General features: G+C 41.3%; 1 protein-coding gene across 2 annotated transcripts in view; it reads right to left on the reverse strand.

Moving 5' to 3' along the window:
- The window catches only part of DNER (delta/notch like EGF repeat containing), a 365,518-nt gene that overhangs the window by 224,282 nt on the left and 113,393 nt on the right, over positions 1–27,843 (reverse strand). For both annotated transcript variants that reach the window (XM_054477662.2, XM_054477663.1), the window contains exons 2-4: positions 18,005–18,307; positions 14,818–14,912; positions 12,283–12,449 (exon numbers count right to left, since the gene is read on the reverse strand). In XM_054477662.2, the coding sequence (XP_054333637.1) occupies positions 12,283–12,449; positions 14,818–14,912; positions 18,005–18,307 (565 nt within the window). The remainder of the gene's footprint in view (positions 1–12,282; positions 12,450–14,817; positions 14,913–18,004; positions 18,308–27,843) is intronic.

A 27,843-nucleotide genomic window follows, 5' to 3' on the forward strand; every position in this document is an offset into this window, starting at 1 on the left:
TGATAAAAGGTACTTAAATATCTACCTTCAGGAGATTGTAGTGGAAAAGCAAAAGGATCACAGAGAAGGAAATGGAAATGAAATCAGGAATTGTAATCTTCTGGAATATGACTGTTCTCTGCATAACATTAAATGAGAGGAATGTCACTAGAACTTGGCACTGTGATAGCGTCCGTGAAAGACCATGAAAGCAGCAACCCCCCGTTTATTTCCTACCCTTCCTGGCCATTCCACATTGACTGTGATAAGCAAATGCAGTAATACAAGGAAACCACTACATTTACCATTACTCTGATGTATAAATGCAATATTATGATGAAACCACTTAAATATCTTCGCTTAAGGAGATTTGTACTGTCCTTTTTCTGAAAACTGTTAATGATCACTGTTTTTTCCTTGAGGAGATCCCTAAAAGTCTCAGATTCTTGAGGACGTTGCTAAAAAGTACACGTAAATTTCAAGTTGAATGCCACCTGAAGGTTGATGGAAGAGGAACAACACAGAATTCTGAAGATAAACTGGCTGTCCTGAGCGAAAACTGGAAGAAAGTTAAAGACAACTGGATAATGTGTATCAAATGTGCCATTAAAATATACAAACCCTTTGATCCAGCAAATTCCATATCTAGGAATTTAACCCAAATAAATCATCCAAGAAGACACAAAGATGTGGTTATACCAACATTTGAAATTCTGCCCAAAGAAGCAGAAAAAAGGAAGAAAGAAAGGAAGGAAGGAATTGTGTAACAATAACCTATTGATAATAAATTATAGTACATTGATTCAGTGGAACCCTATACCACCACTAAGAAAACTGTTAGAGATTTGTATTTATTAACATAAAAGATTGTCAGTGAAACATTAAATGAAAAAAGCAAATAACCAGACAGTAAATGAATGTATTCTTCTTTCCAAAAAAAGTGTATGTCTATATACATGCACCATCATGCAAAGAAAAGGAAATACCACAAAATGTAAACACTGGTTGCCAGTAGAGGGGCAGGTTATAGAAGAAGAAACCAGTTTTTCTTATCTTTCTTGTATATATTACTTTCATAATAAATAGACTAGAATAGAGTCTTTTTCATTCTTCAAAAGAAAATAAATTACCTTGTTGAAAGAAACGCATACTTCCAGAAGTTTATATATTTCATCCTGAGAAATTCTCTCTCTTTCCTGCTCTCTTTCTCTTTCTTCCTGTCTCCAAAGAAAGAGAAGAGATGCTACCAAGGAGCAGAAATTTGGCTAAAAAAAAGGCAATTTAAAAATTACTTTCTTAGTTGAAATTTGCACTGACAGAAGCTAAGAAAAGCTTTTGACAGTAAGCTGGCAAAGCCCTGAGAAAGTTTGTCTCTAAGTTAAAAGAAAAAGGGAAAGTTTTAAAGAAATATTTAATCAAATTCCACAGACAAGATTTCGGTTAAAATTCATTATTATTAAGGGATAAAGTATTTCTTTCTAGAATTAAGAAGAAATGCTTTAAAATATAAAAATAACTTATTATTTAATTTTCATAAATTAACCTGTAAATAAAATGCACTAGCTTTATTTTTTTAAAATAGAGTGTTGATGGGGAGGGAGAAAAAATGAGGCAGAATGAAGAAGGAGAGAAAAGGAGAATTTATGGCTTTGAAGACATATCTTCAGTTTGCTTCTCAAAACCAGGCAATCCCCCACGTAATGGATCAGGCCCAAATTGTAGAATATCTGCAACTGCTCTGTTCTATTAAATTTTGAAACTGATGCTCAAAACTTGCAGAAGCATCTTTGTAACTCATGACAGTGCCCTTCCACATGGACTCAGACTGGCTTTACTCTACTGAGGGTTGTCCTTTACTTCTTGATAAATTGCTAGAATTTGCATAACTTTTAGCGTTCAAAAAAATTGGCTGAGAGCATTGTGAAAGAGTCTCCTGAGGAGCTACCAGGTCCACTGGGGGACCAGGGATCTTCCTTTCTAACCAGCCTGATTTCAGGGACAGTCTTGGTAGGAAGAGAAACATCTTATCCATCTTTGATAACCTGCTCCAACACCACCGCAGCCTGGGAAGCCCATCCCAGCAGGGCCAATGGACCTTAGACTGCCAGCTCCAGGGACAGATGTGTCCAGAATGGAATGCTCGGGGTATCACCACAATCAATAGGTACCAATAAGTAAATCATGCTGACCATGACAATATTTAGGAGTAGGGCATATAGAAATAGGGCATGGAGTTCAGGCCACCTAATTTTTTTAAATCCTAAAATCCATTAAGTAATAAAAGAAGATCAAAAAGAATAATCTCGATTGCTGGTAATATTAATATGAGGTCTCAATATAAGTAAAACTCAAATTTCATAGAAATCTTTGAACTAAGCAAATGTAAGCTATAAGAATTTGATGTAAATTATGCCATTCAGGGAAGCTTTATATTTCCTCTGCTTTTGTTCTTTTCAAACTATTGCATTGGAACATTCCAATGGTTCTCCCCGCTACACTCCCCACCCCCACCATCGCAGGGAGTTCAACAGACCTTACTCAACTGTGGTTTTAAAATGAACATGAAAAGGTGAAATATTTGCATTTTTTTAAAATCTTAAGCTTTCAGTGAAAGATGTTAATGATTCTATAGATGATATCTTTTCCAAACTTTCTTCAACTGTTTTACCCCTGGCCCCCAGAGCAAGGTATCTTAGAGGACAAAATGTAACATTCCCAAAAGAATGATGAAAAGTTTCTCTTTTTTTTTTTTTTTTTGGCATTTGAGACTCTAAAATACTTTTAATATAATAAAAAGGGGGAATGAGGATTTAAATGTCACAGAGGTGGGTTGTGAAAACCTACAAATAATTCTTAAGGTTGACATTTTGCAGCTGGGAATTTTCTTCACATGGCATTAGGAAATGGCAGAATAACTTTTACACAGGAACAAAATTTAACCAGTCAAGTGACGACCATGTGGTCATCATGGTTGCAAGGAGCTATGGCATGGTCCAATCTTTCTAGAAGTTTACAGTTTAATTAAACATATAAAATCATCATGCGAAAAAAAGTTTGTGGCGGGGGGAATGGAGAACATTCTGATGCTACTTTGTGTGATACTGGCTGTCAATGTGATTAGCAGAAAGAAATGTGAGACACATGACTGGTAAAGCAAAGATTTTATAAAAGAAGGGGAAGGGAGTCAGAGTGGGGAGAAATGATGCCAGCTGTACGGAGAAGAACCAGTGGGAAACCTGCAGAGCCGAGTTAGGTGAACAGCTAGGAAGGCTGGCTAGCAAGCCAAACCACAGGGTTTGGAGGCAGGAAAGACACAGCCCCAATCTGGGCTGGCCTTGGTATCTAAGAAGAGGGCATGGTCCAAGGCAGAACTAATGGGACTATCATGAAATCAGGGTCCAGACCACAGAGAAGGGGACCTACCACAGATGCGGCAGCCGGTCAGGGTAAGGGTCATGAAGCTAGGACTGTGGGCAGTGGGACTTTATGCCTAGGAAATCAGGTTTTGCTCCAGGAAGCTGGAGGAAGCTTAGTGTCTATGCATTTAGAGGAGAATATTCCAGTTCAATGTAAACCAAGGGGCCAGGGACCCCAGGAAACTTGATTTGAATGGTAAGATGTACATGGGAACTCCCTCCACCAATAAAAGCTAATAAAGTACTGAAGGCTTGTTTGAGAATGGACCAGAGACTAGAGGCTTCATGTAACTGGGTAGGTCTGGAGAATGCAGGGTCTGACATTATGAGAATGAAAGAGGCGGATATAGAAAATGGGCAGTTCTAGAAGTGTGCATAGGCTGGGCGCAGTGGCTCATGCCTGTAATTCCAGCAATTTGGGAGGCTGAGGCAGGAGGATCATTTGAGGTCAGGATGCCATCTCTACTAAAGATACAGAATTAGCTGGGCATGGTGGTGGGAGCCTGTAACCCCAGCTACTCAGGAGGCTAACGCAGGAGAATCCCTTGAGCCTGGGAGGCAGAGGCTGCAGTGAGCAGAGATCGCACCATTGCACGCCAGCATGGGCAACAAAGAGAGACTCTGTCTCAAAAAAAAAACAAAGAAGTGTGGATAAAGCAGATATGCCCAGCCTGAGTTTTCTGATCCAAAGGAGAATATTCCAGGAAGAATAACTTGTTAGAATATTTCAGGGTTCCAGTGTGCTAGTAAGAATTTACATTCAGTAAAGATGGATTACAAAAGATGAGTTAATGCATTTTAGAGAATCAACCCAGCTTCACTGCATCAGAGCTGGGACACAAAGATCCTTAAAAATATATAATCAATAAAGATATTATCAAGCTAAAGAATATTCCAAAAATTTAAGTGTCCTGCCGACTATCTTATTTCTTTACATCTTAACTTACTCTATAAGATCTGAGATGCTCATAGAAATACATAAGATTAAAGAGTGAAATTCAATTTAAATGAATATTAGAGGCAGGGAAAATATCACCTAAAGTCAGAGTGTACAGAAAAGAGACATGCAGACCCTCAGCTCTTCACAGTACCAAGAGGTGAATTTCCAGTTTGGTTCTGCATCTCCCCGTGGGCTTTTCCAACAAGAGAAAAACAAATGCTAAGCATCTTTCACTCCCTATGGGAGTCCTTTCTTCTGACATGTCCTGGTCAGTCGCTCGCCCTGTCTCCTCCCATCTCTTCCCTATCACCCTGAGTCTTCCACAGGGAGCCAGGTCCTGTGTGCTCCACATAGCCAGGAAACAGTCACAGGAGCTGGTAGTCAGACAGTAACAAAATGGAACAGGAGGGCAGCTAAGGAGTGGCAGGATCTGGCCTTTTTATCTCTGGATTCCTTTTAATTCCTGAGCAGGAAACAAAAGGATTCGTCAAGAAATGGCTGAGACAAAGGAATACACATCTAGAGACTTGATGCCTAAATAGCTAAAATAGACACACACAGAAAATTAACACTGGCCACTATGCCTGGCTTCAGGAAGCCCTCCCGCCAAGCTGAGATGTTAGCAACATCTCCCACCCCTATTTTTCTACTGGAACTTTTCCCCCTTTCAATACTGCCAGCAGCCCTGACCCCAGCCAGTATAGCCCCAGTGGTGTCCCCTGCCTTTCAGGAAGACTTTCTCCAAAATCACTCTCTCTGTCAAATTTACAGAATAAGGTACCCCAGCTCCAGTTGCTTTTGAAACTTTCATTTTAAAGGACAGGGCTTATAGGAATAGTTCACCCAGAAGGGAGGGAAGCAGAGTTCAAGAATAAGAAAATAGAGCTTTACTAAGGAATTCCAAAGGACTACCTGGAAATTCACATTGAAGACTAGAAGATCCCTCTTTTTCGCTTGAAAGATAAACAGAGAACTCAAGAAGTATCATCCACATCTTGAGCACCTACCTTTACATAAATGTGTTCATATCCAAGATGAGAGGCAGCTGGGTGGAGGTAGGTGACATATTCAAAGGTTCTGTTACATGCTTGTTGAAATATCTCTATTTCCAGTTGTGATGGCCACTAGTCCATTTCTAGCACTATTATCAAATGATCTTAATAGCACAGACTACTGTGCCATCAAAATGCCACACACACACACACTGCCCTTTGTATGTCCAAGGAGAATACTGGCCTGCCTTCCCTCCCTCTGGCAGAGTTAACTGCTCCTTCCTCTGAATCCCATAGCCCCTTATATACAACCCTGTCTTGGGCACTTGTCTAAGCTTTTGTTGCCCCATTCACTCAGAGACCACACCTAAATCATCTTTGCGTGTCCAGACTACCACAGTGCTTGGAAAATGAGAGGCATGCAATGCATCTTTTCTAAACTAATACAGAACTGAGTATTTCCCACAGCCCTGCTGCCTACAAATATAAATAAATAATTTAAGTTCCTCAATATGGAGACTTAGGAAGCAGGTACATCTGTCAAAGGAAATATCACTGGATGAGCGGATAATGCTGAAAAACATACATCCTCCCACAGGTAGCTTTAAGTGGTGCTCTACAGTTTTTACGGACTCAGATATCTTTGAGAATCCAGTGAGGTTTTGACTCTCTCCTGAGAAGGATACACAGATACACAAAAGTGCATTTGCAGGAGATTTATGAGATCTATGAAGTGGATCTTTGACCCCTATGACTACCTCAAAACTAAGGGCGCACTGAGCCCAAATTAGGAACTTTTGCCTAAGAGTAATGGTATTAGTTGGCTGGGTATTGAGAATTCCTTTTTTTTTTTTTCTAAACATAGTATAAACTGTTAGGCTACAAAACACTGTTATCTCCAAGGAAGCATCACTATGCCAGTCAAGATAGGAACATTAGGTAAGTCCATAAAGAATGAAACCCTGGGGACTGTGAAGGGCCAGAGCACCAGGACAGTCTTATTACTTTAGTAAAAGAAAAGTCTTATTCCTCCTTGTACCTCCCAAAGTACCTAGTTATTCGTGTCTTATTTCTCAAGAGAAAAAACAAACAAACAAGGTGAATGCACTGCCGTAGGAACCATTTTCAAAACAAGAATCTTTTCAGGCTAGAAATGTAGAATCAAGGCAACTGAAAGCACTCTCTCTAGAGCTCCCAGGAGGCTCAAAGGAGTCATGGGCAGACTGGGAAACCTTCTAATCCAGTTAAGACATCAATTAGAAAGACCTGCAAATTGTTGATTTCCAGGGTTCCGTGGTTAATTTGTTGGCTATAATCCTGAAGAAATGACCTCAGCTCCAACAAGGACATTCTTACCAGCCATGGGTTGTACCATTCACCCCTTTGAAGTTACAGTGGACCTAAAGTTATTAGAGAAGCATTTTAGGAGGCCATACATGAAATACCAATGGTCTGGATTAAACAGTAACATGCACTTATGTTATAAGTTAGATATTTTTAAAAATGTACTGGGACTGTAAGAAAGGATGGTACAAATGTGTACCTAATAAAAGGGATTGAAAAAATAGTAGGCTATGGGCAGGAGAACAGAATGAAGGAAGACAAAAAGGCAACTATAGGAAGCTAGAAAGACCACTATAAAGGAACAATGGAGAGAGGAATAGACTGGATCAAAATGAAAATAACTTCAAAGAAGAGAGAAGGGATAAAACATCAGATGGAGGTAACAACACGAACCATAAGAAAGTGTGCAGGAAAAAAATGGGGGTTTCTCTGAGGCAGGCAGGGAGTTTGGATAAAGCAGACAGTCCCCGCCTGAGTTTTCTCATCCAAAGGAGAATATTCCAGGGAGAATAACTGTCAGAATATTCCAAGGTACCTGTGTGTTTGTAAGAATTTAGCAGTTAAAGGAGATCTGAGAATGCACGTTGAACAGAATTTTAACTGGCCATTTTCTTCATAAACCACTCCGGAAGAGGGGGATTTCAGTGAGGCCTTAGAAATGAGCTAAGTTTGGGGGTCTGAGGCTCAGAGAGAATGGGGGTGGGAAAGGGTTGCAGCCCCAGTGGGGATGGGGCTGGCAGTGAGCTGCAGGGTAGATGTCCACTGTGCAGAAGAGAGGAGAACCATGCCTGAGGACAGGCGGCAACATGGGGAAAAGCCTTAAAAGCAGCCCAAAGGGGCTTTCACCAAAGGAAATGGTGACCTTCAGCAGCTTCCTAACACAGAAGCCACACCCCAGAGATCTGGTTTGGCTCTCACACCTGAGATCGGCCATCACATCTAAGCAACAGCAAGTTTAAAGATACATATATATCTCATACTTAAGACAGGCAAGCCATAACTGTTTCATGGAAACATGACTGGAGCAATGAATTTGACTCTTTGAAAATACGAAACATCCAGCAAATGAATCATTCAGGACACTAATGAGCACCTCCAATGCTCCCCAAGAAGCGGACAACGTTAAACAAAGGCTAATTTAGATATTTACCCCAACGCGTGGCATCAAGCAAATAACATATTTGGAAGTAACATATTTAGGGTAAACAGGACAGATAAGTAAAGAGAGGACAGAAGAGTCGAAATTTGGTAGCAACACAGGAGGAAAGAAGTTGAGGCACAGAGGAAAGAACAACACACTTGGTAAAAAGTTCTATCATCTCTTTCTTTCTGCAAAATACTATAAATATTAACAAGGCAGTGGTCCTGAAAGAAAACCATAAAGAAATGAACTGTAGTAACATGGAAATAAGCCAAATGTGAGTATATTCTCTTAATCTGGAATGTAGAACATTAGGCTCTTGGCAATAAACTTTTAAAGAGTATTTGTGTAAATCTGGTGACAGCAACCAAGTTTGTCTCCCAAAGACACAGAAGGGACTCCTCTGCTCTGTTGCATAGAAACAGGAAAATACCTTTGGTCATCAGTTATGTTTATTTTTATTTATTTATTTATTTATTTATTTATTATCCAGCTGAATTTAAGATTTGTGGTCCTTAGTTATGTATGTGCCAACTATTGAGAGTGAAGGGGAAGCAGGAGACGGTCAAGTCCTGAAAGTGCCTCAAGCTTCTCTCTAAAAAACAAGCAGGACGGACAAAAACACAGCAACATAATTCTGAAACTTTTACTCTTCCTTTACCATGGAAGTTTTCTTCCGCCCACCCTAGCATCGGTTTGTTTGTTAAATGAACACCACTGTACTCTTAAAAATAGTCTGAGCTAAAATGTATTTGTGTCTGGAGAGTCCAGATTGTAAAAGTAAATTGCTTTAATAAGCTCCTTTTTAAAAATAAAACAAAAAGGGCGTTAAGCACATGTCCACGTAGTGAGCATCAGGCTTCCGCAAAGATTGCAAAAGGTACATCTTGTATCTGAAGGATGAAAAGATTTTGTAAGAGAAGCAGCTGGCGGTGTGGAGGTGGAGCTGATTTATCATAGTTAAGAACCTGGCCATCCCTCCCCAGGAAGAGCTCGGGACAGGACTGCTGGCTACCTTTGAAGAGAATAACACCAAAAGATCATGATCTCCTTACAAAGCCACATAAAAGACCCAGAAAGCCCTAACTAGAAAATTTGGAAAGATACCAAATTTTCAAAATGAAAAAAAAAATGGTTTATCAAAATAAAGGATGTTACTCAAAATCATTGCTTTCTCCTCATAATCTAAAGTATAATTTGGGGAAAAGAATTCCTTAACATAGTTACTAATATATCAAAGTTTTTTTCTGAGATGGAGTCTCACTCTGCCACCCAGGCTAGAGTGCAGTGGCGCGATTTTGGCTCACTGTAAGCTCCGCCTCCAGGGTTCACGCCATTCTCCTGCCTCAGCCTCCCTAGTAGCTGGGACTACAGGTGCCCCTCACCACGCCTGGCTAATTTTTTGTATTTTTAGTAGAGACGGGTTTCACCATGTTGGTCAGGCTGGTCTCAATCTTCTGACTGCATGATCCACCCGCCTCAGCCTCCCAGAGTGCTGGGATTACAGGCATGAGCCACCGCGCCTGACCTAACATATCAAAGTTTTAAAGATTATTCCCCTAAGGAATAATACATTTCATCCAAAGATAATTTTTTCCACAAAATTTTTGATTAGCAAAATGAGCTCAAAATACGTACGAGTTCATGAGATTTCTTCTATCCCAAAAGAATAAATTTACATTAATACTGGAAAATCCATCTCAATTAATCCCCATCCTCAATCTCAATGTCAGTCTAAGGTCATAGTTACGTTACCACCAAAAGTAGTATAAAATATGAACTTATACAGATGCTCCTCAACTCACAGTGAGGTCATATCCCAATAAACCTAGTGTAAACTGAAAATAATGTAAGTCAAAAATGCATGTAATACACTTGACCTAGCAAACCTCATAGCTTAGCCTCGCCTAATTTAAACGTGCTGAAAACACTTACATTGACCAGCAGATGGGCAAAATTATCTAACACAAAGCCTGTTTTATAATAAAATGTTGAATATCTTATACAATTTATTGAATACTGTATTGAAAGTAAAAACCAGAATAGCTGTACAGGTGCTTGAAATACAGCTTATACTGAATGTTAATAGCTTTCAAACCGTTGTAAAGTCAAAAAGTCATTAAGTGGAACCAGCGTAGGTCAGAGAGTGTCTGAATCCTAAACAAGTATCTTCTGGTAACGTTAAGGACATTTTAAAGAGTAGTGATACTTTATATGTTTTCTTGAAATATTAGCTCCATGTCATACCAAACAGAAAAACTTAAATTCAATATAAAATAAAACTATCAAAATACAGAAACTACATCCTTTTAGATAAATCTTTACAGCAGATATGGAAGTAAATAACAGTTACTTCAAATGTATTGGGGAGTGAAATTTAGATTTGATTCTTGACAAGACTTTATCACACAATTTCTGATTATCTGTCATTCATCCTGATAGTCAAACACCAGTCTGAAGTTAAATGCACTCGTCTCTTTGTCAAGCCATGTTCATTCCCGAAACAAATTTCTCTTTACCTTCTTTTCACCCAGTAAAATTCCTGCTCCCCCAGCTGGACTTCCAAAGATTAAAAAAAGAACTTTTCATCAGAAGAGGGTTAGTCAAACATAAAATGCAATATAAGTTATAGAGACCTGAGCATTTTCTTACATCCCTTTATCTTCATTATGATATTTGCATCATATTTTGGAGGGTGAGTCTAAATGCATATTTTCCATTTAGCAAAATATTTAGTGTACACCAGAAAAAAATAGAGAAAATGCCCTAGGATAATCCTTAACATTTGTCAATTATCCTTGTACATTCGTTATCTAATTTAAGCTGACCAACAACCCTGAGAGACAGGTGCTGTTAGGAGGATGCCTACCCCATCCTCCAGGTGAGGATGGTTGCAATACATAGTCAGACAGGAGAAGGAATTAACAACAGGATGCAAGAAGCTGCTTGGGTGCATTGGACTGGGATGGGTAGATTCTATACTTGAGCTCAGGCCTTTGAATTGAGCTGCAAGGCGAAACATTATGTCAGCACACGAAGGGACCAGAGTTCCAAGTTCCAGCCCCAAAGGTACTATATGCTGGATAAGAAATAAAGACAACTGAAGGGACACAGAATGCTAAATTAGGGGAAAGGTGGTCCTCTGGGAACTGTCCAAGTGTCCAAGCAAGAGGCAGTGGGTGGGGGAGGGAATACTGAGGGTCTCTCTTTCTGGTGGCCATTTCTTCACCAAAAGCAGAGGAATTAGAAAACAGCTAATTAGCCTGTAATCCCAGCACTTTGGGAGGCCGAGGCAGGCGGATCACGAGGTCACGAGATCGAGACCATCCTGGCCAGCATAGTGAAACCCCATCTCTACTAAAATACAAAAAAAAAAAAATTAGCTGAGCATGATGGTGCATGCCTGTAGTCCCACCTACTTGGGAGGCTGAGGCAGGGGAATGGCTTGAACCTGGGAGGCCAAGGTTGCAGTGAGCCAAGATCGTGCCATTGCACTCCATCCTGGGTGACAGAGCGAGACTCTGTCTCAAAAAAAAAGAAGAAGAAGAAAAGAAAACAGCTAATTGGACACGTGGTAGTTTAAGAAGGTTAAACTACAGAAGCAAGTTCAAGAGAGAGTAAAAAGTTAGAAGTGACTGATGCAGGAGGGGTGGTTATGGAGGAGAGGGGCCCCAAAGAGAGCTATAATCCCACCAGTTACTTCTAAGTTGGGGGCCCTGCAGTGGCAAATCACTGTGAGGTGCTGTGTTGGAATGCCCTAAGTCAGGCCAAAATCAACTGGGAACAAAGGTTATCCTGAGAGACCAACATCCAACCCCTCAAGTTGCCCACAATTTCTGGAAAAAGAAGCAGATGAAAGACTCCAAAGGAAAACTGATGGCCAGAGCATTCAGTACCAAAGATCACACACCTGTGATGCCTTCGCCAGGGCTGGAACACAGTCACTGGATTCCAGAGCCCATGCCTTTTCTACTTTGAGCCACACTAGAAATATTACGTTAGGGCCAGGGTGGCTCACGCCTGTAATCCCAACACTTTGGGAGGCTGAGGCAAGCAGATCACCTGAGGTCAGGATTTCAAGACCAACCTGGCCAGGGTGGTGAAACCCCATCTTTACTAAAAATGCAAAATGAGCCGAGCGTGATGGTGGGTGCCTGTAGCCCCAGTTGCTCAGGAGGCTAAGGCAGGAGAATCGCTTGAACTCGGGAGGCAGAGGCTGCAGCGAGCCAAGACCGCGCCAGTGCACTCCAGCCTGGGTGACTGAGCAAGACTCCATCATCAAAAAAAAAAAAAAAGAAATATTATGTTAGAATCCAGTTTTTATTCTAAAACCTTACCAAAGTGAAAGAAATAGCATTGATGGATAGAATTCAGATTATCTGAGCAAAATTCCCTACCTACTGTCTCCACACTAAACCAAGGTTGGGTTGAATCAGATGCAGTGTTGAGTAGAAGATTTTGGTAACTCACCAATAAAGTGATTATTCCCCAAGGCAAGCATCTCCTCCAGGAGGACCAGTCCCCCTGAAGCCTGAAGGGGGGTCACACTTCGTCCATCTATGAGGGAGCACTGTTGGAATCCTGTGGCCGTGACCTTCCAGAGCAAAATCAGTGAGGCAGTGGCATCTTGCCGAATCCTGGAAACAGGAACGATGTAAACAGAAAGCTCCTTTCAGAAAAATTCATCTTAGAACCAGTCCTTCAAATTAAAAATAAATACAAAGATGGCATGTGCATCTACCAAGGTACCAGGAGATCGATGGCATCAACAGATACGCGGGTGTCCACTATAGCGGCGCACACTCCCACTTGTTCACAGTGTACCACAAAATGAGTCACTGGTAACTCACCTTTGAGTAACCACTTTGATGAACAGTAAAAGAGTACACTGAGTTCTCTTTCAGACAAATCCTTCCATAGCCACACAATATAAAAAGAGTTTTGCTTAAATTTGTCATAAACGTGGACTGCAACCCAACACAGCCACCTGAGTTATGCTGCAAAATAAGCAAAAGTGTGTCACCCTTCCCCAGCCCTCCACCACCACCCACACACACACACACACAATCACACACAATCCACCTCCCAGTGCTTCAGCCCTCCCCTGGCTCATTTTTGGTAAAAAAAAAAAAAAAAAAAAAAAAAAAAAAAAAAAAAAAAAACCCACACCCTACAGACAATAGGATGTCATAGAAAGTCCATCAACCCCAACCCCAACCCCAGCTGCCCTCCTGCGCCTTTCTCCTCACAGCCCAATGCTTCAGCTACTAGGAGCTCCCCCAACCCAGTTCTTTCTCAGCTCCCAAGCTTTGTCTCCTTCTCCACCTTGGAAATGTGTTCCTAGCCCACATATTACCTCTTCCCAGAGACCCCTGACCACTTCCCTACATCCCAACAGCTGCCCATTCTCCCCAGTGCTCCTGGAGAGGATCACAGTAGACTCTGCACAGATCCGCTCCCCCAGCACAGGGCTCCTGGCTCGCAGCAGGGGCTCAGTAAAGCTTTGATAAGTGACTAAATTCATGACAAAATGAAAGCGTAAGGAGCTAGTGACCCCCACAAGTGAATCCAGTGCCCACAGGTCATTCGGCACTCCCATCTCACTTCGTCTGAATCAGACTCTGCTAATTCGGTCCCGTTCTGCAGCCTAAGGGAGTCTCAGAGAATGGCAGGTTTGTTGAGAGGAAAAAAACAAAAGCATTTAAGGAGATAGAAGACCAGAAAATTCGGAAAGGTTTATCAAGGTAACATAGTATGATCTAGACAAGAAAAGGCTGAGAGATGTTTTCATAAGAGTAAAGGAAACTAGAGATCCTGCTCCTAAAACTAGCCCAGGACGGCAGGGGTTTCAGCTAGAGTTTGAGCAGTGAAAGAAACGCTTAGGACCGGGGTCCCCCTGCTGGTAGAGCTCGAAGCTGCCTCAGACTCCACTTCTCCCTCCTCTCCCGATGGGAGTGTTCCTCCTGAGCCCAGAATTCCCAAGCAGCCCTTCCAGGCTCTTCCCCGGCCAGAGTGAGTTCAAGGCTGTGGGGAGCCAGGGTGCAAGAGCAATGTAACCAAGTCCCTCTTCCAAACATGTTCAGGGACTCCATTGTTTAGAAAGCCAGGTAGACAAAAATGGCCATGGATACATGGAAGAGACCTATAGTGCCCACAGGCCCCTTAAAAGGGAGCCAGTACATCAGATTGGTTAACCAGGCCACGTGTTCCCAGTCTTCTAAAAATCCCCAAAGACTGGACAGCAAATGCCCCTTAGGTTGAATGGAAAGTGTGGGGAGGGCGGTAGTCAATGGCAACTGAGAAGGATGGGCAGTGGGGGGTTGTCACCCGGCCTGGAGCACCCTAATACTGACCCATACCCCACCCCCACCTTTGTGCTCCTGGGCACCTGCTGACTTGAGCCTCATAGAAAGCACCACACATATCAGGTCTCAACCAGCACTGCTTCCCTATGCCTCTCCCTCTTCCCCACCGGTGACAATGGACCCTGTCATTTGAAAGAGCTTGAATTTAAAACAAAACACTCTCTTTGTACGCTTGCTTTTAAAGAGAAAATTGTAAAAAAAAAATAATAAGTAAATAAAAATAATAAAAAATAAGAGAAAATTGTAATATGTAGAATTTAAATTTGGGACAAATTATGCATCTGAATGTAACTGATGGTCCATTAAAATCTTAAGAGGCCAATAATTTGGGAAGCAAAGCATTTGGGAGACAAGGAATCTGGCTGAGGGTCTTATCTAAGGCCTCACACTTTGTCACCTCACACCAGACTCATCCAGTCCAATTTCTCAATTCCACTTCTGCAGCCTAATGACCCTCACTGTAATCGCCTCTGAAATTGCTTCCTCTGGTTTTCAAATGGCAGGGGACACATCTATCCGTGGAATCTGTTCACGATTCTCACTTGACTGGCCACTTACACACCAGGTCCACAGATGGACACAACCCCACATATAGGTCATAGCATCACTCTTAACAGTTTGTAACTCAGAATTTTCTTACTTGACTGAGGTGTTCTGTGGCACTTCAAAGGATACCAGGCGGCCACCCGCAGAGCTGTTAGAACTGGCATTCCCACAGGCAATATCTGGGATCACCTGGGAAGGGGAAAAAAAAAAACATGTGATTGGGGTTATTTATAGTATAACATAATATGATAAAGCAAAATTCCATGCTGAATTTCCTTCATCCCTTTTGATGATGCGGGGGTACGGCTAGAGAGGAGACAAAGAAGTGAAGCCTGACAAACTCAAAAGAAAATGAAATCTTTGTCATTTGATGTTCTGAAATGCAACAGCTTCCCTGAGAGCAATCTACAAATTCCTGGGATTGTTAAAACTGATAATAGGATATTGCAGGACAGGAAGCAGATGTCACTCCCTGCTCTTTTTCCATTCATTTAACAAGCAGTCATTGACCCCTGCACTATGCTTAACCTGATGGTAACCAGGAGGCCAACTTTAAGGACTAACTTACAAACAGCAGGTAAAAGCCTAGTGACTAGGCAAGCCAGCCTTCAACTTGCAAAGTGCATGCAGTATCAGGTCTGATGACTCTTCTCTGTGCTGATGCGTCCAGGAGCACATGCTAAGGCTGGGGAGCTTGAACGCTGCCTTTCTTTTTCCTTGTAGGCTATACTTTCACTTTTAAATTATTTCCCAAAAGTATTATATGGATGTATATTTTTTTAAAAAAAGAAGATCAATTGGTGGGGGGAGGACTGTGCTCATCAAAAAGCATATTGCAAAACCTTGAGCTATGTCCAGTGAGATATTCCTGGCCAATTTATGCACTTAGTCCTCATGCCACAATTACTGTCCTCCCCCATGTCAATGAAAGTGAAGCAGTATTAAAAGTATTCATCATCACAGAATTAATTGAGAACAATACAGAAACTCTCAGCAATTTCACTCCACAGCCCACACTTAGATCTTATTTTTCAGAATGCCCTACAATCAAATTCTATGGATAAAGCCCACCACCGATATTCAAAGACGTGAGTATAACTTGTTAAATTTGTATGACGGATGGCTGTTACCCAAGCCTCTAAGGCTCCAAATAACTTTATGTTTCCAAAGCATCATTACTTCATGGAAAGGGGATAATAATATGCCTCCTGGTTTCCATCAGGTTAGGCATACATATTAACATGTCTTCCTCTGGCACTTTAAATCTGCTTCATGAACAGCCTAAGAAATAACCCATGATATAGGAAGATGAGGCATTTCTTTTTTTTCTTTTTTAAACTTACCAACTGTAAAATAACATGACTTTAAATAAATAGATTGAAATGGCTGGTTAGGGAGACATTTTCTTTTAAAGGACACTTCTTTGATGAACTTGAATCAAATCTAGTTCACATTCAAGAACTGAGTCATCCAGCAAAGAAGCATTAACATCATAACTTCAAAGCATTTATTAAAAGTCTGAAATCAGAGCAAGTTCACAGTTTTTTAGGTAAGCTAAAAAGATTGCCCTTCAGTCTGAATGTGGCTTTCATAAGCTGCGCGGTAATGCAAAAAAAAAAAAAAAAAAAAAAAGTGGGTCAACTGGTTAGAATTACTCAAGAAAATAAAAGGAGAAATGCTACTATCTCTTTTATAATAAAGGAAATTTCTAGATACATTCCTTGACTCTAATCCATGCTATGCAAAAATCTATTTTTTCATTTAAACAACGAAAGCCGTAATAATAATACACCAACACAGGTTTATATGGATATCATACATATAAAGTATAAGATATAGAATGGAATTACACTCCCCAATGTCACTTCAAACTCATGATTTGGATTTCTTCCCCAACTCTTCTACCCAGCAGATTTATTTTATGTCAACTTCTAGGAGTCTACTGAAAAGACTTTTGAAGAGCTTGAAGATATAACAGCCAAACTCAAACTCAGATAGGAGAAGTTCCAACAAATAGAATTTGCTGCTGCCAAAATAAATAAAACTTGGAAGTTTCTTTGTCAAATGCATTCTAAAAATATGTCAAAATCATTGATAGCTTCTTCTTTCTAAACCCCATTGAAATACTTCAAGGTACCAAAGATAGAACCTAAATGACAACAGTAAAAAAAATAGTTGAGCGTTGTGGTCTGCTGTGGTCTGAATGTTTGCGCCCCTCTACATTCATGAGTGAAATCCTAACTGCCATGATGATGGTATTAAGAGGTGGGGCCTTTGAGAGGTGGTTAGGTCAGGAGAGCACAGGGCTGGTGAATGAGATAGTGCCCTTGTAAAAGACCTGAAAGAGCTCCATAGCGCCTTCCACCATGTGAGGTTACAGTGAGAAGACGTGGGCTGTGAAGAAGCAGGCCCTCACCAGACTCTGAATCTGCCTTGATCGTGGACTTCCTTGTCTCCAAAGCTGTGAGAAATAAATGTCTGTGATACGGTTTGGATATGTGTCTTCAAATCTCATGTTGAAATGTGATTTCCAGTGTGGGAGGTGAGGCCTGGTAGGAGATGTTTGGGCCATGGGGGCAGATCCCTCATGAAAGACTTAGCACCATCCCCTTGGTGATAAGTGAGTTCATGTAAGATTGGATTGTTTTCTGGGACCTCTCCCTTCCCTCTCTTGCTCTCACTCTCACCATCTGACACAGGGGCTCCCCTTTGCCTTCCACCATGATTGTAAGCTTCCAGAGGCTCAGCAGAAGCAGATGCTAGTGCCATGCTTTATGTACAGCCTGAAGAACAATGAGCCAATAAACCCCTTTTCTCTATAAATTGCCCAGCCTCATGTATTTCTTCATAGCCACACAAGAATGGACCAATACTGTGTGTTGGTTATAAGCAACCCAGTTTGTGGCGTTTTTGTTATAGCAGCCTTAACAGACTAAGACATGCTCCCAGGAAGGAAAATAAGGTCAATGATGGAGGGTCCTATGACATGTTCCTTTACATGACTACACTGAGCTGTCTACCCCAAAATCTAAGATTATCTCACAGAAATACATGTGGATACCATTCCAAAAAATAATTTGATTCATTTTTTTGTTTACTCTTTTTGTACTTATAAAACCATTGTACACACAAATGCAGACAGGAGTAAGTTTAGGGACATATTTTGCTACATGATTTAACTTAAAATGCTTTCATTTTTAATTGCTGATACCGGAACCACTGGAATCATTTTAAGATTTCTGGTTTCTAATGTAAAAATGTACACGATATAACGTTCTCACCTCCACTTGATCCCATTTCATTTCTACAACTTTCTGCCCTGTTTTCGGCTGCCAGGTAGGCAGTGTCACCGTTGCCTGAGAGCGGGGCAGGATTTTGTCAGGCTCCTGAGTAGCAGGAACAGGCTGAAGCTGTCTGGGTGCCATGGATTCGGTCCAGCCAGTGGCTGGGAGACTGGGAAGTGCCTGTTCACAGTTGGGACCTTCATAGCCTTCATTGCAAATGCAGAGGTAGTCATCGCTGCTGCTGCTGCTGCTGCAGTTGCCATGGTGACAAGGGTTGCTGGCACAAGGATCTGCAACAAGCTGAAACGAGACCATAAATGGGTCAATTATTCCCTCATAAGAAAAGTGGTGCCATCGCTGGGAAATTAGCTCTGTGTCTCAGAGCGACTGCTCTAATGGAAACGCTGTTCCTGTGGAATACACTCCTTAACTACTTGTGCTGTTGCGGGGGGATGTTCACCAAGGTCATCTGAATATTAACCTTACCACAGATAAGAGGCATCCAGCAAGAAAACACAAAGTGGAGAGCAGCCTCCTCGAAACCCAAAACACCCAATAATGTTGATTTCAGGAACCAGTTATTTAGAGGAATTTTCTAGGGCAAAAATAGTTAAAACTCATTAGGAAGATACCAACTTTGACATTTTTAGCTGTCAAATGATATTAGGAATCTAAATTGGATCTCCTTTTCCACATTCTGGACCTGTGCAAGGTTTCCTCATGAGAAAAGACTGCCCAATTTATCTGCCCTGCAGATGCGCTTACCTGTTATCTCTCAATTTCCTAACCGGTCAACAATACTTTTTAAGGTGATACTGTACTATTTAATTAAAGACTTCCAAAATGATCAGTTTGCATGACAGTTGCTAGCTAGAAGAGACTGTGGTGGGGACTTAAGCTGTATTTTATGGAATTTTTTATCTCATTGTTTCGGAGGGTGATTACAGAGAAATGTGAGCCCTTCCCTCGCCAGATATGGAAGAAGAGAACTCAGTCATATGTGTCTCAATTATGTTCATGGTCTGGGGAAAGTGTTTATCTCAGAGTCCTTTGCTGTTGACCTCTGAATGGCCATGTGTTGGTAGTTGGAGACACGCTACAAAACGATGTGAAAAAAATCACCTGCTCCTCTTCAGATAGCGCAAGGGTTCAGTCATGCTCTCAGCACCTATTCAATTATGATTTGTTTCTGTGATAAAGAGAAAATTAGATCTCTGGCTGATATACCCCTGGCTTCTCAGGGCTGACAGCAAAGTAGAATCCAGTACAGAATGAATGACAGAGAAATGAGACCCTCACTGTCTTGTTAAAATGAGTTCACACACTTAAACATACATGAAGAGAATTCTGCATGGTAAAACGGCTACTCGTTCTGCTAATTATTCCCATCAAGCAACTTCCAACAGACTCCTTAAGGAATATTAAGGGATTTGGGGTTGAATCAAATGAAGCTTCAAAAATACCACATTAATTCTATGCTATCACTTGGTAATTCCTTCACAGAATCTCAGATCAGAGTCAATGGATTTGTATCTGAAGAGAATATTTAAACTGTCAATAATTAATTTACAATATTTACAATCTATCAACTCAAAGTAAAATCCAAACTCCTTCTTCGGCAGACAAAGCTCTTTTTGGTCAGGCCCCTTCCTCTCCTCCCACAAACCTTCCTCCTCCCTTGTAGCCTCCTGTCCTCACCCTGTCTCTCTCCATGGACTATACCAAGTTGATTCCCACCTCAGGCCCTTTGCACCTGCTGGGCCCCTGCCCGGAACACTTTTTCTCCAGATGTTGCATGGCTCTCTTCCTCATTTCATTCCATCCTCTACTCAAATGCTACCTTCTAGGAGAAGCCTTCCCTCACTGTGAAATCTAAAGTAATCTCTTCTTTACCCCTCTCCTACAAAAATGTGAGCTGCGTGAATTCAGATATTTTATCTACTGTGTTCACTGCTCTAATTCCCAGCCTGTCCAGGAACACAGGCTGTATGATGGGACTTTAAAAAAAATTGTTGGAAAAAGGAGATATGATACATTGATCAACATTTGGAAAGCAACACGTGATGAGGGAGGGATGTGAACTTCTTGTTGAGTCACGATGTTGTTATCTTGTTTCTGATTTATTTTTAGGAAGGCCTTGTGGAATGGGTGTCACCCCAAGAATTATGCAACAAGAAGAAGAATTTTATTCACGTGAACAAAGGAGACATTCAAAGCCATGCTTCTGAAATCAACTTTTAAAACATCTGATGTTGATCTAGTCACAAATAAGAATTTCAATACACGCATTAAAAAGGCAGAAATACACTTAAACTGCAAGGGATCAATACAAAAATTAATTCTGAAAGTCCAAACCTCCATTGTGCAGCTTAGAGAATGACATTACTAAAGCAAGGACCACCTATCTGGTGGCCTGAGAGGCCTCACAGCTTCAGCTGCATTGCCACAGCCCGCAGCTGACAACCACCAGTCCTCAGAGAGGCAGGGGCCTCCTTAAAAGGGGCGCTGAACACAGCAGAAGTCCACATTCCTTCAGAGAAACCAGTTAAGCACATGTACACACCCTTCCCACGGTAACAGGCACAACACCTACCCTCCCCAAGATAGCCATTTAGAGTTTTCAAAGGACACTCCATAGAGTAACATCTCTTCACACCAACACTGAAATGGAGAAGGATTTTCTGAATCCATATCACTTCTGAGAAAAAGAAGAGCAGAGGGCCGTGCGCGGTGGCTCACACCTGTAACCCCAACACTTTGAGAGGCCAAGGCAAGTGGATCACAAGGTGAGGAGTTTGAGACCAGCCTGGCCAACATGGCAAAGCCTCATCTCTACTAAAAATACAAAAATTAGTCGGGCGTGGTGGTGCGCACCTGTAATCCCAGCTAGTAGAGAGGCTAAGGTGGGAGAATCACTTGAACCCAGGAGGTAGAGGTTGCGGTGAGCCAAGATTGCACCACTACACTCCAGCCTGGGCAACAGAACAAGACTCCATCTCAAAAAAACAAACAAACAAACAAAACAAACAAACAAAAAAACAGACAGAGGAGTTGAATGACCTCTCACAGCTACTATACTAGGAGACCACGTCTTCTGATTTTCGGCCAAGAGTTCTTTCCATAACACAGCACCACAACTTTGATATCACGTTATTATCATGCCAAAAAAATATTCCTGTAGAGAAGGCAGAAGGTAAGGGTTATATTTTTGTAAGCAATAGAAAACAAGTAGCTATTAAATGTAGGCCAATTAAGACTGCCTGAATGCTTTTTTTAGAAAAATGTATGATAATGGTAATACTCAAGGAACACTGATTGAAGACTTGCTATGACAAGAACTGTACCAAGTCTGGGTATAAAATGCTGTTTAAAAAAAAAAAAAAAAAAACCTCTAAATCTGTCCTAGAGAGTTTACATCTAGTAACCCAGTACAAGCACTAAAAGTTTACATCTAGTAACCTAGTACAAGCACAAAAAGCACCTAGTCCTACCTGCTATTCACAATACTTATTTGTGCGCCTGCCATTCTGTTGGGTGTTTTACATTTCTTACTTTAGTTCATCCTTACAACCCTTTTGGTAAGTACATTTGTACATTTATTACTCTATTTTACAGTTGAGGCTTAACAGTGTTACATAAATGACTGACTTTTACCCAGAATAAAAGCCAAAGTATTCACTAATTTTTTGGTTTTTTTTTGAGATGGAGTTTCACTCTTGTTGCCCAGGCTGGAGTGCAATGGTGCCATCTTGGCTCACTGCAACCCCTGCCACCCAGGTTCAAGTGATTCTCCTGCCTCAGCCTCCCAAGTAGCTGGGATTACAGGCACCTGCCACCACACCTGGCTAATTTTTGTATTTTTATTAGAGACAAGGTTTCACCATGTTGGCCAGGCTGGTCTCAAACTCCTGACCTCAGGTGATCCACCTGCCTCGGCCTCCCAAAGTGCTGGGATTATGGACATGAGCCACTGTGCCCAGCCTGTATTCACCAAGTTTTACAGGCCCTCTGTGATGTGCCTGCCCTAGTCTCCCTGACCTCACCTCCTGCCCCTGACCTCCCTCACTGGCTGCACAAACACTGGCTTGCTCACTGCTCCTCCAATGCTCCAGTCACTCTCCTGCCCCAGGGCCTTTGCACCAGCTATACCCTCTGCATGGAATGCCTTGCTTCTCAAGGCTGCTCCTGAGCCACCTTTGAGTCTTTGCTCCAATGCCATCTTCTGATGAGGAGCCTACTTAACAGAGCAAGGTCTCCACCCTCTGTCAATGTCAACTCCTCTTTCTTTTTTTCAATTTTTATTTTAGATTCAGGGAGTATATGTGCAGGTTTGTTACCTGGGTATATTGCATGATGCTGACATTTGACCCTTCTTTCCTTGCTTTTTTTTTTCTAAAATATGCATCATCTTCTCACATAAATTTTAAATTATTTAATACATTCATTTTTTTCTTCCCCCACTAGAATGTAGGCTTTTTGAGGTCCAATTTCTGTTTTCAGTTTAATTTACTTGCGTATCCACAGCCCTAGAACAGTGCCCAGCACATGGGAGCTGCTGGATAAACATTTACTAAATGAACGAATGAGTGAGTGAATGAATGTGAATGATGTTATATACAAGCAGCTGCCAGAGCCTATGAAGTGTACTGCCTTGTTAAATGGAATCAGGATTCTCCAAGGCCCAGTCTCAGGTCTTGAGAACGTAAGTCAAGGCAGAGCCTTAAATGTCCCACTGTGGTGTTTTAAAGTGATTAAATAACTTTAAATCTGTTTTAAAAGGAGTAAAAGCTCTGTCGACCTGAGAGGTAAGACAGAACCAGCACAACCTGCAGCCTTGGCCTTGATGAGGGCAGGAAGAGTACAGACCCACTTCACAAGTGGCTTTCAACACAGTGAGCCAAGCCACCTTTCTCTGGTCCTCGGAGACCATCTCTGTGAGCCACTTTGTGAAGCCATTCACCCCAGTGGGAAGTGTCAGAGGTGCTGGTTGATGGAGCTGAGTGGCAAAGGGCAGGTCCCATGGCAATGTTCAATTTGCCACATCCAGGAGTCAGTCCCACCAAGTAAGGGGATAAAGAGCCAGAAAGAAAATATGATGAGAATCAATAATATCCTAAGTGCTCTTGTCTGAGCTTCATAGATGAGAGGAATGCACAAATAGCATGTGGGATGAAAGAATGAATGACTGACACGGAAGGCCAGGAGAAACACTCTCAGTGAAGACGAGAGGACAAAAGCTAAAAATTAAACAGTCAGTTGCATAAATTTCTAAGGGGATTCAAAGCAGTGGATAATGTGATGGAGTGTGTATGCACACACATGCAAACACATGCGCACACACATGCACACGCACACATACATGTACACACATGCACGCACACACAAACGGACACACACATGCGTGCACACATGCACACACACATGCACACACACACAGGAGTACGAGGCAGAGAATTAAATGCATTGCAGGGTCATTGGGCCCTTTTTAAAAATAATTTTATCCTAATGCTACTTCCTTGGCATGTATATTAGTTGTTTCATTAACAATGGCAGCTTTCTGCCATTATTTTCTCTAACTCTTCAGACTAGTTTTATTTTTTGGGAAAGCTATCTGTTTCAGTTCATAACAGCATATATAAGATAAAGTGCAATCATTAACTTTTAAGCAAATTATAAATATTTATCATAAGTCCTACGTTTCTGTATACAGTCAAGATTTTTTTAAAGTTCGTATTTGTATTTTATCTCATTAAGGAAAAGGTCCTGTTGCAGAGGTCGCATCTGCTCTTGTGTCCCATTAAATCTGAACTATAAGCAGGTAATAACCAAACTGCCAAAATGCATAATGAGGCAAAATATCAGAATTAATAGACCTAACTTTGGGAATGCATAAAATGTAATACATGATATTTTCTGAGCTATAATTTCTAGATTCTAATGATGGGGAAAAATGATTAAGCCTTTGTAATACCAGCTATAATAAAGAGGAAAGAGAAAACCCATGGGTTAATGGTCTTCTGCTTACAGTGAACCAACAGGCCCATTTATTAAATGCTGTATGCTTGCTGCATCAGATCAATTCATCTGCTTAAGCCACATTTTTTCACATCATAGAACTAACCTGAAACTATTTTCCACATTTTATTTTAGACTTTTCACCCGTGTCAAATAATGTCTACTCTAACCAAGAGCAGTTCTGGGGGAATGGACTGAGTAAAATGGGAGGCCAGACCTGAGCCAGGGTGCCAGCCTCTCCTGAGACTTGTGATTCAAAGGCAGTAGCAGTGTGACCCTTCAGCCATGGCCTGTTTTTCTTCCTTAAATTCTCTGCTACCCATGTTTCTGACAATTCCCATATCCTCTGCAGCATACAAACAGAAGGACGAAATGCCAACTTTAAAAGGCATGAAAGAGGCCCATTGATAGGGTCATTAGATATAGTAAGTCAAAGCTAATAGGGTTGCTTCAAAGTGTGGACACCTGCATCAGCATTACATGGATGATGGTGGGGCCTGGGGAGATGCACAGGTAACTAACTTCCCTTCCATACTAGTTTAGAAAAACGTATGGGTTTCAGCCCTGCCTCTTCTGTACTTTTACAGACAACTCAATATGGCCACTCAGCAATTCATGTGACATTTATCAAGCACCTATGATGTGCAAGGCAGGATGCCTGTAAGAGGGGTCAGGAAGATGAATAAAGCCTTACCTGGCCCTTGAAAAGCTCACAGTCCAATAGAAGAGTCAGAGACGTTAACTTGGACTTGCCCTGAGCAGTCGGCTCATCAATTGCTTGCCCTGCTGGTATGCGTGTCAGCTATTAGGATCCTTTGTTTGATTGAGGTTACCCACCCCAACACCTTTATGTTAAACTACCTTACATTTTTTTAATGCTGAGGGAGAGAATGGATTTGATCATAGCAAATAGGAAACGAAATTATGAGCAGGTGTTGGGACCAGTCTCTTTTAGAATGATAGTGGCCGCTTTTAGCAAAACAAAGACAGCAATTCTAGATGCCTCCACCAAGAAGAGGTGGTCTGGGAGTTTTCCAATGGAAAATGGAGCCAGCTGAGCAAGGAGCACCCTGATGTTGGCCCTGTTCTTCACAGGTGGGTGGGACAAGTTGCTCACCTACTCTGGACACACACCCCTCATGCATTAAGGGAGGAGCTGGGGTTGCATCTCGAAAGGCCTCCTCCAGCTTGAAGACTTAGGATTCTATTGATGGCCACTAAGCTTGATGGCAGTTTTCAGAAGGTTCAGGGAAGAACCGAGCCAACCAGAGGTCAGCCCCTCCAACATTATAACCAAGCTAAGTGGGCAAAGGCATCCAGGGTGAATGGGACGGTGCTTGAGGAAACCAAATGCAACAAAGCCCCAGAGGAGAACTTACAAATTCTGGGCAGTGGGTGGGGAACATTACATGACCTAGCACCATGCTGGCCACAGAGGGGACACAGGGGACTCGTGATACTTATAGAGAAGTGGAGAAGAAGATAGAGGCAAGGATGGGAAAGAACAGGGAATTTGTGTATGGTGTTAAGAAGGAAGTAAAATGGACTATTATGTTAGTAATTTGTCTGAGTGGCAGAATCAATTTTAAAACTTTTAATACAGATTTTAATAGAGACATTAGTATTATAGGAAGAGGGAGTGTCTTATTAAACAAAGAACAAAAACAACAGCCTTAAAGCAGGTTTTCTCAACCTTGGTGCTTTTGACACCTTGAATTGGATAATTTTTTTGTCGTTGGGGGCTCCTCTGTATGTTGTAAGATGTTTAGCAGCATACTGTGTCCTTACTCACTAAATGCCAGTAGAATCCCTCCTTCCAAGTTATGCCAACCAAAAACATTGCTAACATCCCCTGAGGAAAGATCATTTCTGATTGAGACCACTGCCTTAAGGGAACAGTGCATTTCATACCATCAAAATTATTTTTAATCATTGCAACTCCATGAGTAAATTTAAAATGCAACACTATCATGAAGGAAGAAATGTACAACATACTATAAAGGACTAAATCCCTTATTATAGAAAGAATTTTTAGGATAAATACAAGATAAATGCCTCAGTAAATAGGGCAAAGAAATAAACAAGCAATCTACAAAAGAAACAGTCTACAGAATCATGCCATTTTATGTAATCTTAAACACAAATAAAATGTTATGTATTTATTTGTATGTATATTTACTGGAGGATGGAAAGGAGGGAGGGAGGAAAATAGAAAAGGAAAGAATGAAGAAGGGAAGCAGGTAACTAGAATGGGCCATTGTTTTAGTGATTTGTATGAGCAATAGCATCAGTCAGGGAACTTTTAAAACACAGATTCCCCAGCTCCAGGCCATTCATCAGAAACTCTAAAGGTGAAGCCTAGAAACCTGTATCTTTCAACATTTCCCAGATGATTCTGATGCACCTGGTCCCAAAACCAAAATTTAGAAATTGTTAGTACAAACTACAGGTTGGCAAATTACAACCACAGGCCAAATCCAGTGTCTGTTTTTGTAAATAAAGCTTTATTGGAATACAACCACAGCCACCTGTTTATGTGTTGACTGCTTTTGCAATACACCAGCAGTTGAGTAGTGACAACTGAGAGCACCTGGCCCACAAAGCTTATATGATATTTGTTATCTGGCCCTTTAGTTTGCCAATCCCTGATCTAGACAGTACAGACTTTGGGGTTCACAAAAGAGGGAAAACAGGTAGGTGGGGTCACCTGGAAAGACTTCAAAAAAGAAAACTATCTTGAACAGGGCCCTAAGAGTTTGATAGCAATAACATCTATTTTCTCCCCCCATGCAACTCCCTAATTGGACTGCTGTGCACCAAGTGATTAAATAACAGAAGGACCTTTGGCAAAACAACTTAAAGGACCAGATATTCTTTTAGTCATAATTATGTGCAGGAAGGTTGCAGAATAAATCTTGGTACTATGAAAAGAATGCTCATCTAGATAGTCCACCTTGAAGCAAGAACACAATAAAGGGTCATACCCCTACCTTTCCTTCACTAGAAGAAATATGGAAATTATGCCTGTACCTTTCCATCCATCAGCCGAACTAAAGGGAGATGAATGATGAGCAACCCATGCCAAGGCTAAATATAGAACTAGGTGGACCCATGGAAGACGATGGGTGGGGAAAGATCACACAGACTAAGGGGATATTGAAATATCAGGAGAGTGTCTGTGTCTGCCAATTGGAGATGGGGGCTACAACAAAGATGACTCCAGAATTTATAGCTTAGTGTTACTGGAGAAATGAGAATGAACAATTGCCACCTGGAGGTACCGCGATATGGGAGGGAAAGACTGAGGTTCCAGTCTCATTTGCAGGTGATTTTGGACAAGGCAAGAAGGCTTCCTGGGGCTCAGCATGCTCAACGGTAAAAGGAAGGGATGGGACTAGAACGTTCTAAAGGCCTTTAAGTTCTTAATATTGTGTTTCTGTGTCCAAAACAGGAATTACAGTGGTTGTAAATGTCATCTTCCTTCTGAAACGCAAATGAACAATGTTGGGGTCCAACTGTCACAGTATTTTTGTCTCAAAAAGAAATTTTTCCCACCTTCTTCAATAAGGATTTCAACTATATTCCAACACCAACTGCTTACTCACTAGGAATAAAGATATAAAAAAAATCACTATAGTGCTTATGCCAGTAGTAGACTCAGCCAAGAAATGCATCCCAAGATTTTTTTTCCAAATCCAAATAATAAAAATGCTCATTCGCTTTACTGAATCAAGAACTACATGTCTTAGTGAAATACACATTCCATGTTTTGATAGGTCTTTACTTCTGTATTAGAAACTCTACATCAATTCAAAAAATTA

Source organism: Pongo pygmaeus, chromosome 11, assembly GCF_028885625.2.
Source record: "Pongo pygmaeus isolate AG05252 chromosome 11, NHGRI_mPonPyg2-v2.0_pri, whole genome shotgun sequence".
Classification (NCBI taxonomy): Eukaryota; Metazoa; Chordata; class Mammalia; order Primates; family Hominidae; genus Pongo; species Pongo pygmaeus.